The 12399-nt window shown below is 35.2% G+C and overlaps 1 protein-coding gene and 1 long non-coding RNA gene across 2 annotated transcripts in view; one reads left to right on the top strand and one right to left on the bottom strand.

Moving 5' to 3' along the window:
* The window catches only part of CACNA1C (calcium voltage-gated channel subunit alpha1 C), a 799944-nt gene that overhangs the window by 272565 nt on the left and 514980 nt on the right, over window positions 1-12399 (bottom strand). The window contains 1 exon segment of the mRNA XM_074269400.1: window positions 5322-5480. Coding sequence (XP_074125501.1) covers window positions 5322-5480 — 159 coding nt within the window.
* The window catches only part of LOC141543716 (uncharacterized), a 46252-nt gene that overhangs the window by 31010 nt on the left and 2843 nt on the right, over window positions 1-12399 (top strand). The window lies entirely within an intron of this gene.

The following is a 12399-nucleotide window of genomic DNA, read 5'->3' as shown; positions in this document are numbered from 1 at the left end:
TGTATGATCCTGGGTAAGTCACAACCTTATTTACCTTGGTTCCTCATCTGTAAAATGAACTGGAGAAGGAAATGGCAAATCACTCTAGTATCTTTGCCAAGAAAAATCCCAAATGGGGCCAGGAGGAGTTGGAAAGCTGAACAACAAATCAGGCTATGTATTTCTCTGGATTTCTCCATCATGCTTCAGAAAACTCTTTATTTTGGGAGATCATTTTGACCCCATAAGTCACAAATTCACACCCTCCTCTGCCCTTTTCACCTTCTGATTAGAAAGTAAAGGACTATTCCCATTCCCATTTAAGAAAGGGACCCAATCAGCCATCTGTTGATTTCCCATTGGTCTGCATAGCTTTGGATGTTTCCATCCTGCTAATCTCTCCCACACCTTCTCTCTTCCTGCTTTTTAGTTTCATGTTATGAATTCTATGATTTAGTGATACTGGCCTTCTGGCTTTTCCTCTTAGGAACATTTCTCCTGATTCTCTGTTTTTACACTGATCATCCCCTACATTTGCAAAACCATCCGTCCTCACCTCCATTTCCCTCACTTCCTTCAAGTTTCATCTCTAATCCTACCTTCTGAAATAGACCTTTCCTGGTTCTATTTATTACTGCTATCTTTCCTCTGAGATCACCCCCTACTTAACCTATATGTATTTTGTTTGTATATAGTTGTTTCTTCCATTAGAGTGTCAACTTCTTGAGAACATGGACAGGGTTTTTTCTTTTCTTTTCTTTTCTTTTTTTTTTTTTAACTTCAGCATTTAAACACTTTGTACATTGTAAGCTCTTAATAAATTCTTGTTGAGTTACTATTCTAGAGATTATTACATAGATAAATTAAATAACACTTTTTCTAGTTAAATAAATATAAATAGGAAGTCAACTTATTTCAGTTAGGATAACTAAAAGCATCCTTGGTATAAGTACAATAGCAGTCAGGACAAGAGCAATCATATACACTGAATCCAGTTCCCATATGATCTGTATTTCTTTTGCTAGGTTCTCTATATTTTGAAAGCATTTTATTCCCTGCAGCTTGGAAATTTTGAATATTTATTAATGGGACAATTATTTGAAATATTTTTTTTAAATTTTCGTGAATCAAAGTATGTCTTAGATAATATAAACAACAGTACAATCTGTGATAATGGTTTAGATCCAGTATCATTTAGTGGTTGAGGTATATTTTGAAGATTGTGGTTTGGGGAATTTTGTCTCTGTGATCAAGAAAGATAATGAGTTTCTGGTGCATAATTTTAGTCATGTCTTACTAATTATTTGGTAGGTGTTAAATAAAAATTTAGACTGTAATGTTGTGTTGCATAATTTCTATCATTTTCTCCCATAATCAACATTGATCATTACAATTGGGATCCTTAATTACCCTTCTTTAGTTTCTAGTGGTAAAATTCTGGTCCTCAACTGCCATCATGAATGCCTCCATTTTGACAAACAAATCTAGATTATAATTGTAATGATTATCATTATTGCACAAAGTGAATTGGAACCCTGAAAATTAGCTAGTTAATCTATTTTTGTGAAGCTAGTTCAACCAGATCATTTAGACCAACCAGACCACTTTGGACTGATTTAAATGATCTTATTCTTCTTAGAGACCAACAAAAGCTTGTAGAGGCCAGATAGATGATTCAATCTAATATCTTCATTTATAATAAGGGAAATGAGGCCCAAATAAGCCATTTGTGTAAATGTTGTCATTAACTTCCAAAATACAAAAGCTAAATAGAACTGACCCCTTAGGATACCATTAGAAGAAATATCATTTTAAGTGGATAGGTACAAGGAAGCATAGCTAATGGATAAAATTTTAGATTTGTAAGCAGAAACAACAGGGTTCAAATCCTGCTGTGGATAATAACTGTATGATCAAGCATGTCTTTTAAAATCTTTAAGGCTTAGTTAGTTATTTCAGTCATGTATTCATGACCCCATTTGGGATTTTCTTGGCAAAGATACTAGAGGGACTTGCCATTTCCTTTTCTATCTCATTTTACAGTTAAGGAAACTGAGGCAAACAGAATTAAATGACTTGTTCAGGATCACACAGCTATTGTTTTTGAGGCCGGATCTGAACTCAGGAAGATGAGTCATTTTGACTCCAGACCTGGCACTCCATCCAGTGGGTAATTTTCAAAAATAGGAGGAGTTCTCATACTAATGTAATCATAGGTAATTGATGCAATTGGAAAGAAAAAGGGCTTCCTTTCAACTTTAGATAGAAAAATCCCTGAGATATTAACCACTAAGAGAAGATCATATATGACCAAAGAACCTAAGTTCAGTAATACAAATAACTTGAGAATCTCTTCCTAGCATAGTATTTGAAATTCTTAATTTCTGTTTTTAAAAGTTTTTAAACGTTATGTTCTAGCATCAGCTGTTAATTTTGTAATGCCAAAGCCTTTTAGAAAGTCTTTTGTGAATAATTTTGTGCATCCAAGTGGAAGCACAACTAAGGAAAGTGTTTAATGAGTAAACTACTTAAGCAGTAATGATTATGAGAAAAGAAGCAAAAGTGAAGTCTACTGAAGAGGAAAAAGAAAAGGTAGAAGAGGCAGGTGAAGAAAAGTGTTATTCTGGCTGTGAAAGGGCTAGTGATAAACACTTGTTTTGCTAGCAAGGGGTTGTAGTATGTGTTTATAAGATTTCTCTTTTTGTGTTTATCCATCTACAGAGCTGTAGAAAAAGTTAGAAGCCTGAAGAAATGTTCCTGTTAGCTGGTAGGATTAGAACAGACAGGGACTTTGGAGATCATCTAGTTTTATCCCTTTGGTTCAGACAAAAAGGGTAAATGAAATCTCAAGGCTTTTAAAGAGAGAAATTGTTGTTAGATTAGAAAAGCCACCTGCAAAGGATTTTGGTGTTGAACTATATCACCACCCCCAAATGCCAATGTTGTACACATGCCCTGGGAACATTTTGACTCTTAAATTATAAAGTATTCTACTCTTATCTGGGTAAACCTAGCATTTGATTAAGCAGTGATGACAAAAGTGAAAGATTAGTGAATAATAACTTGCTATGTGACCGTGGGCAAGTAAGACTCAACCTCTAGTTGGGCAAGATGAAATTTAAGATTCCTTTTAGTTCTAAAATTCTCTAATTCTATTATCTTAAGCTCAATAAAAGTAGAGAGTTTTCCTTTTTTCTTCCCTCCCTCTCTTCTTTCCTCTCTTTTTTCTTTCCTTCCTCCCTCTCTCCTTCTGTTCCTTTCTTTCTTTCTTCTTTTCTTCCTCCCTCCCTCTCTCCTTTCTTTCCTCTCTCCTTTCCTCTTTCTTTTTCTTTCTTCTCTCCTTCCTTCCTTCTTTTCTTCTCTCCCTCCCTATCTCTCCCCCCTCCCTCCCTCACTCTCCTTCTCTTCCTTCCTGACTTAATTTCCACAAAGAAGAGACTGAGGAGCCTGCTTCTAGAAAGGCATGATAATGTGTAAAGACCACCTTTTATAGTCAATTTGGAGCATGTGCAGATATTCTATAACTGGATCTGTTTAGCTGACCATGTCATGAATAATCAATTGATTGGCTTGTATAGCCAGAAATGGTGTGCATTTAAAATACCAATCAAAGCAAGAGGCTTGCTGTTGTTTTGTTTTTTCTTTTCTTCCCTATTGATGCTTGAGGAAAGAGTCACACTGTAGATTTTTGGATGAGGAGAGGATTTGGATCTTTTTCATCAGATATTAGCATGGGCCCCCGAATTTAGACCTGTTCTTTGTGTCCATTCATTTCTACTTTAGGTGAAAGAGATTAAGGATGTCTACAACTTTGGGAGGTACAACTTTGCAGAAGTCCATAGCTGGAGTCTATTTTGGGATTTGCTGAAAGCCAAGAAGGTACAGAGAAAAGTCCTGAGAAATCTCCTTAGTACAGCAAAGATGCAGATTCATCTTTCCATTGCTCATAGCATATTTGGAAGTGAAGCTGGTTGGCAAATACTTTATGGAAACTACATTAAGTCTAAATCCATGATTCCTAGTATAGTAGAGAGTATGTTCCCAAGTGTTGGAGGAAAATGTTTATACTTTTTTTTTTTTTTTTTGGTTACATCTTCAAAGGAAATATCTTTCTGTAAAAGCTAATTGATATTAATTGGTTAAATGGAACTGGGATACTGTTCATTGGTAGCAAAGGTTTAGGAATGCCAGAATGGGGGGTTCAAGTCAATAACATTTGAAAAAGGCACACTTGGAACCCTTAGAGATACCCCGAGAATCTTATGAGGAGATGTAATTAGCTTGTCTAGTAAAGTTAATTCAGAGAAACTCTACAACTTCACAAATGCTTGTTGATTGATTGATATAATTGTACTTAGGCACAATGATTTCTTTTACATTTCTTTAAATCTTATTCTAATTATACATTTTATTTAAACATAATATTTGATTAAAATACAGGTGAATTTTATTATTTTATTTTAGTATTTCTTATTTTATTATTATTTTTTGCTATTTTAATTAATTCTGTTTTTATAAAGAAATAAGAGAGACTAGAAAAGTCTGTTAATTTCTTTTTCTCAGTTAATTTTCCATCCCTATGGGAAGTCTATTAACTGAATTATAAAGCCATAACCCAGGTATCATGATTTACACTGGGGAAATGTGTCCTAGTTGCAAGACTTTGGAAGGAATAAATAGCCTCTTGAGTACTAACCTGTGAATCTAGCTTTAAAAGTAAACCCAAAGTGCAAGTATCATATATCCCTCGTGACAAAGAAAAGTAATTAATAGAAAATGAATATAGAAACTGTGTCTAACAATGTATGTCGTTTGTTCTTATATTCCCCATCATTCTATCATGAGAGGCATTCAGTATCGCTTTTTCTGGGCCATTATTTATTTTTCCATCATTCAAAATTAAACTTACTTTTCATGATCTTTTCACCCATAGTTTTATAATCTTGTGCATATTGTTTTCTTGGTTCTGCTTATTTTGCTCATCAGTTCATACAAATCTTACATTTCCCTGAATCCATCATATTCACCATAATATTTAATTATATTCTTATACTTTGATTTTTCCTGTTATCCTCTGGTTTGTGGAATTCACTTTGATTCCATTTCTTCGCTGACATAAATAATAGTACCAGGAATATGTTAATATAGATGGGATTTTTGTTTCTGTCTTTTAAATTCTTGGAGTATAGATGGGGAGTCAAAGGGTTAAATCACTTTTCTTCAGTGAATTAAAATTTCAAGGGATTGGTCCACTCATTTCAAAGCTCTGATAGCAGTGCATCAGTATGCTTTTGTGCTAGTGAATGGTCTTTTTTTTTTTTTTTTTTTTCATATTTCATTACCTGTTAAACCCTCCTGGTTGTAGCAAGTTTTGTGCATCTTCCCCATGAAGAGTTCCAGTCCAATGATGGCATAGATGATTATGACAAATAACACAAGCAAGGCAATATGAAGCAGTGGAACCATGGCCTTGATGATGGAATTTAAAACCACTTGTAGACCTGCAATGAGAGAATGATAACAAGGATAACTCACAGTGATAGATTATTATGGTACTAAAGGTCTTTCTGTTGCTTAGTCTGTCTGGGTCTGTCTCCTTAACTATATAATGAAGGAGTTCTATATTTCTGAGGTCCCTTCCAATTTTAAATGCTGTGATATTATGAATATAATCTCCTAGTTCTCATGAATAATGTAGGTCAGGAAAAAATATTTTCTCATTTTTCGAGTTAAAAATACTTTTACAGGGTCCTATGTCTAGAACCTCAGATGCCATTGTCCAAACTCTTCATTTTGTAGGTGAGAAAACTGAAATTTGGACAGATTGTGCTTCCGTCAAGTAACACAAACAGTGTAGAAGGCAATATTTTTCTGTCCAGGTCTAATGATAGAGGAATCAATGCTCTGGCTACTACTTTAGGCCAAATGCTGAATATGTAAGACACTAAGCTAAGGAGCTTCCATACTACTGTATTATTTGCATTTTACAGCTGAGGAAAGCATGGCCCTAAAAATGATTTGTCTTTAGATTGGCTTGAATCTGGAGCCTCGGACATCACATTCAGAGCTTTTGTTATGTTATATCAGTATGATATGATTTATTTGCACCATTGTAGAGATGCAGAAAGTTAAGCTCAAAGAGTGACTTGTTCTAGCTCATTAAGTAGCTAGTAACAGATGTGCAGCTAGAGTCTAAATCTTCTCTTTATAAAATTGTTGAGGGGCCAGCTAGATGGTATAGTAGATAGAATTCCCACAGTGGTGTCAGGAGAATCTGAATTCAAATCTGATCTTAGACATTTAACACATCCTAACTGTGTAACCCTAGGCCAATAAGAAAGAATTATTGATATCTTGTTTTTGTGCCACCTTCATTTTCAAATTTATCCTTCCCACCTCCTCCTCCCAGAGAATAATTCCCTGTAACAAAGAATGCAAGAGTAAAAAAAAAAGAGAAAAGCAAAATTGTTCAACATATCAGCTGAATCTGACAGTATATATAATGTTCTGTATCAAAAGAAAGGAAGATATGTTTTCTCATGTCTTTTTCAGAACTAAGTTTGGACATTTATAATGATACTGAATTCGATTTTTGTTTTTTTATTTCCCTTTACATTACCATAGTCACATATTTTGGTTTCTTGGTTCTTCCTTCACTTTACACCAGCTCACATAACTTTCTACATTTCTCTGAAATCATATTCATTATTTCTTACGGTGCAATAATATTCCAATAATTCACAAAATACAATTTTTTACATTTAGAAATTTCTCTAGTAATTGGAGCCCAAGCCTTCTAACTCCAAATATAACATTTCCATTACATCAAGTTGCTGATCCCTGAAAATGGCATATGAAATATCTCAGTGTGGGCTCATCTCTTAAACTTACCTCTTTCCTCATTTCCTCCATCACCCCAGGCATTTTTGGATAGATCAAAGTTCTTTTGTAAAAGCCCCGCCTTAGAGTGGAGGCTCAGGTCACACCTGGTGGAATGGGTTTTGTTAGGCTAATTAGAAGAATACTTTCTAGTGATTAAACCCAGCCAGGAAGGAGAAAAACAGAAAAGAAAAAAGCTGGAATAATTTTACTGGTGAATTTACTGAGAGTGCTTTGTAACCTCCTATTAAAACAAGATGTTTTCAGATTCATTTCAGATCCCGTTAATTAGCAAGTTGTGTCCTTATTAGTGTTAAAGTAAGTGGAGTTACTGAGAAAGTTGCAAATTGTTAACAACATGGCAACTTTCAGAGCTGTTTGCCAGCAGAAAGTGTTTAATTACCATTTATAGAAGGGTAGAAGGGAAACACCCAAATGAAAGTAAGCTACCTGTGGGCTGGAAGGGCTGTGAATGGCTGTCATCCAGAGGCAGGAATATGGGGAATATAGGGAGTGGGCAGCTTTTTGGGGGGAGGGAGAGGAAGGGAAAAGAGAGAAAAGGAGGAGAGAGGTAAGGGATGGAAGGAGGTGGAGGGAAGAGTGGAGGTGGGGAAGTGAAGCTTTTCATAAGCTTGGCTTTGATGGCTAACTCAGCTAGGAGAGTACCTGATATCACTATGTAACAGAAGGGAGGCGGGCAGGGATTTTCTGGCAGCAGAGAGAAGTGGGCTGTGGCAACTGTTCAGATAGTTAAGGCCATACAAAAAGTATTCCCCATGGTGCATTTGAACTGCCTGTAGCACTATAAACATTTCTGAATAATGCTTATCAGTACACTTTTCATAGCTTGATTGATACAAGGTAAAAAGCTCTGGAGTTGCCAGGGACTCTGCATTTAAATCTTAGCTCTGCTCCTTATTATCTGTGTGATTTTGATGTCATTTCCTCATAACATAACATCACATAAACCTTTTCACATAAACATAATTTCCTCACATAAACATAAATAATCACATAAACAGTTTCCTCAATTGTTAAAAGAAAAGGCTGAGGGAGGTATTTAAACTGTACAAATGTTAAAGGCTTTTCTGTTTCTAAATTCTATGAATGATAGTTTTTAAAAAGTAGTAATTCAAGTTTAAGTTATGTCTTATGGGTACCAAGAAGCTATAATTTGATTGACTAGGCTGGTATTTTACCACTGTAATCAGTTGCTTCTTGATATTGTGTTATGTTATGGCTAATATTTTTGTATATTATTATTTGGTTTTGATTTTGGTGCCTCTTACTAGAAAAGACAAAGCAAACTTTTTTGTGTTTGAGGGGGAAAGTTCTGATATTAGAAAAAAAATTAACATAGTGAAGACCACTGGAATTTTTCAAATAAGCTATCAGGAATTCAACTGAGATCAAGCATTGGATTAGTTTTGTATAGAGAGAATCATGTACAGTTCTCCCTTCTCCCAACTTGTCAAACCCCTTTGGGTTTCTGTTCCACATGCCTGAAATGTATTCCTTCATCTCTACCTGAGAATTCACAGTTGCCTTCAAAACCCCACCTTAAGTACCATCATTAGCATCAAGACTTTCTTCACTTCCCAATTGCTAGTGCCTTTTCCCATTACCTTATATTTATTCTGCATATATTTTCACCAATATTAATATCTGAACATATTGTATTCCCCCTAAATAAATATAAGCTCCTGAGGAAAGAAGCTATTTAATTTTGAATTTCCTATTCCCAGATATTAGTATTGTAATGCCAGAGAAACTGAGCTAGACAGAGATTAGAGAACAATTCAATAATTTATTAAATGGGAGAGATTTACTGGGACCAAATGGATCCATGGTTGGTCCCAAGGCTGAAGGAGACTATCTTCTCAAAGAACCCAGCTGGAATGTCAGATACAAAAGATTCTTTTATAGGGTAACAAGAACAATGGCATAGTGGGAGGTACTGGAGAGGCTCCAGATATTCTAATGATGTCTAAAATGGATAAAGACCTTTATTCCATCAAACATTAAGAGGGAATAAGTATAGCCTAAGGTCTAAGATAAAGACCTTTATCCTATCAAACGTAGAAGGGGGGAATGGTTATGACTTGAGGCAGAGTAACTGAATAGGACAATTAGGGAAACTGGGTCTGGACAGTAAAAGAAAACTGTGGCATAACAGTCTTGTGCCCAAGGTGCTTAAAAAAATGTCTACTGACTGTGTTTCATAGCCCCTCCTTGGATCTGTCCTACAGCTGACCAATCACAATAATTCTCTTCAGTGAGTAGTTATACAGCATTAACTCAGTGAAAACCCCTACTTAAGCAAGTCAAAACATTCCTGACCTCAAGGAATTTGGAAATGATATTTTACAGGAGTTATTAAAAAAGTGGAATCTTTTCTTAAGAAAGGCAGACAAGAAACTAACTTAACAACTGAGATTTCACTTTCCTTTTTGGTCCTCTAAAAATGTGGAGTTGCTTGGACTAATGCCTGAATCCCCTTTGGAGTCCTATTTGGAATGACCAAGTTCAGAAAAATTTCCAGAGAATCTAAATAAGATAGGTCCCACTGACATGTTTTTCTTAAAGGATAAAGAAAGAAACCACCAGTGAAGGTGAAAAAATGAAGAGCCTTTATAAAGTTCATGTTGTCTGTGGTTAGTGGGGCTTTTACAACCACTCATGGATACAGGGAACACAATATACATCATTATGTTTTTAAAAGGCTTCAAATCAGTAATGAATGGCTCAGCTCTGGGCTCCAAAGATGAAATAAGATGCGGATTGGGAAGTGATTTTAGGAGCATGATACTGAGGAGAAATAAAGATGAAAATTGCTAAAAGTAGAAAGAAAATGTTCATTATTTCCCTGCAGCAGTGATGTTTGGTAGAAGCAAAGGGCAAATCTGTGAACTTCATCTTTTAAATTTTACATTGTGGGTTTAAACCCCTCCTCCAGATTGAATTTTTAAAATTATTTTCAGATGAAATGGGAGGAAAAGAAACAAGTAACAATGCTGTCTACAGAATGGATAATAAGTGATTTCTACTGATGTTAGCATTTGGTTTTCATATTGAGATTTGACAATGACAAAGAACCCAATGCATGTCCTTTTTTGTTAGAAATTAGTAATATCCATTTGTGATCAAAACCATTCAGGTTCCATAGACCATATCCAGTTCTAGGGGGGAAAAAACCCCAATACAGAATATGAAATAATAGGGACCTCAGAGGCCATTTAGTTAAACCCATGCCTCCTTTACATTTCTGCCAAGTGGTGGTTTAGATTTGCTAGTATAGAGGAACCTATGAAATGCTAAAGTCACTCCTCAAATCCCTCTTTTGTTGGGAACTTACTCCTTACATTACGCTTAAACTTGCTTCTTGATAAATTGACAAAAGCAGACTTCAAAAATTGGAAGGGACCTAAGCTGGTTATTGAATCCAACCCATATTGGATCCCTAGTAACCTATGAAAGAGAAGGATACATAGTCTCTAATTGAAGAACTCCAAAGAGGGATGGTTTTTTCCTGACAGCAGATCTAAATTTGCCTTTTTGGAATTTTTGACCATCGCCCTAGTTATAATCTCTGTAGACAAACAAAATAAACCTAATGCCTTTTCCACTTGATAACTCTTCAAATACCTCAAGATAATGCTAATGTCCCCATTGAATTTTCTCTTCTCCAAGGACATCATCCTTAATTCCTACATCTGACTATCACATGATAATGATCTCAATCCCTTTTCCCCTCTAGGTTGCCCTCCAATGGATGCTTACTGTTTTTCCATATCTTTCTTAAATTGTGGTTTCCAGAACTGAGAACTGTGCACCAGATGAAGTCTGACAAAGGCAGAATAAAGAGAGGCTATCACTTTCTTATTCTTGGAAGGTCTGCCTTTCTTAAAACAACCCAAGATAGAATCAGCTTTTTTAAGCTATCTCATCACACTGTTGACTTTCAGTCTACTGAAACCCCAAATCTTTTTTGGATAAATTGCTTGCTATGCTATACTTGTGAAGTCAATTTTTTTGAAACCAAGACTTTATATTTATCCCTACTGAATTTCATCCTATTATAGTCAGTCCAATGCTCTAGCTTGTCAAGATCGTTTTTGGATACGGACTTTAGAATGGTATTTCTCCCTTGTAGCATTTTGCCATCTAAAACGTTGACAAGCATGCCTTTATCTAAATCGCTGAGAAAAACATTAACACAAGATTAAACACAGATCCCAGGGGTCCTCCAATGGAGGCCTCCTGCCAAGTTGACATTGAACCATTAATGAATACTCTTCAAATCTAGCCATTCAACCAGTTTCAAATTCATATAATTATACAATTGTCTAGATCACATCTCCATCATGTATTTTTCTTAAAAGTTAACTTTTTTCAATTAAGTATTTTTTTTTCTCTCTCTTCCAAATTCCCCTCTTTCATTGGGGGTGGGGGGAGAAAGAGAAACAAAATCCTTGTAACAAGTTGGCCATGCACAAAAATGTATGTTTCATTCCTTAGCAAGATTCCTTCACCTCTCTATCAGAAGATGGGTAGGATGCCTTATCACTGGTCCTTTACAATCATTATTGGTCACTGAATTAATCAAACTTAAGTTTTTCAAAGTTGTTTGTCTTTCCTATGTTGTTATTTGAGGTCTTCAAGCAGGATGACCACTTGTTTGAGCTATCATAGAAGGAATTTTGAATTGGAATTAACTATAGTCTCTGTGGTCTCTCATTGTTCTTAGACCCTGACTTTGTACTGGTCATTCTGACGCCTAGGATACATGCCCTCCTCTTAGAATCTATAATTTCCTTCAAGTCTCAGTTCAAATATTACCTTTGACATCTTTCTTGATCCCCATCAGCAATTTATATATGCTGACAAATATGCAAATATGTTTAGAAGATTTGTACATGTTTAAATTATATCAGATTGCTTGCTGTTTTGGGGAGGTGGGGGGAAGGAAGGGAGAAAAATTTGGAACACAAGGTTTTGTAAAGGTGAATGTTGAAAATTATCTTTGTATGCATTTGTAAATATAAAATGCTATTAAAAAAGATTATATAATGTTCCTATTATGTGCCAGGCACTGTGGCAAAAGATAAGGCAAGGATTGTTTCCCATTGTATCTACAATACTTAGCACAGTGCCTGTGCTTAGTAGGCACTAAATAAATGCTCAGGGATGGACTCTTAAGTTAATTTGCAAGTTTCTTAAGACAGTTTTGTTTTTCTTCTATATCTGAATCATTTTCCTTTCTGTTTTTAGCATTTTATGCTTCCACTTCCTATCCCTCCTTGTTGGCTTTCTTTGTTGAACTTTAGTCTGTAAGATTCAAGCTATTCTTCTTCAGAACTCTGTCATTAATTCTACCATAATCTAGAGAATATGCTAAAACTATCCTCAGTTTAATTTTTTTTCTTCTATATTATAAACACTAAGAGGGAGTGATGATTTCCCTTCAAATTTTTCCTCAATTTTTTCTATTAGTGAGAATTAGATACAAAACAGAATTTTCTCCTTGTTACTTAATTAAAA

This window comes from Sminthopsis crassicaudata, chromosome 5 (assembly GCF_048593235.1).
Source record: "Sminthopsis crassicaudata isolate SCR6 chromosome 5, ASM4859323v1, whole genome shotgun sequence".
Lineage (NCBI taxonomy): Eukaryota > Metazoa > Chordata > Mammalia > Dasyuromorphia > Dasyuridae > Sminthopsis > Sminthopsis crassicaudata.
The sequence above is the reverse complement of the archived record's forward strand: the minus strand, read 5'-3'. Positions and strand labels throughout refer to the sequence as shown.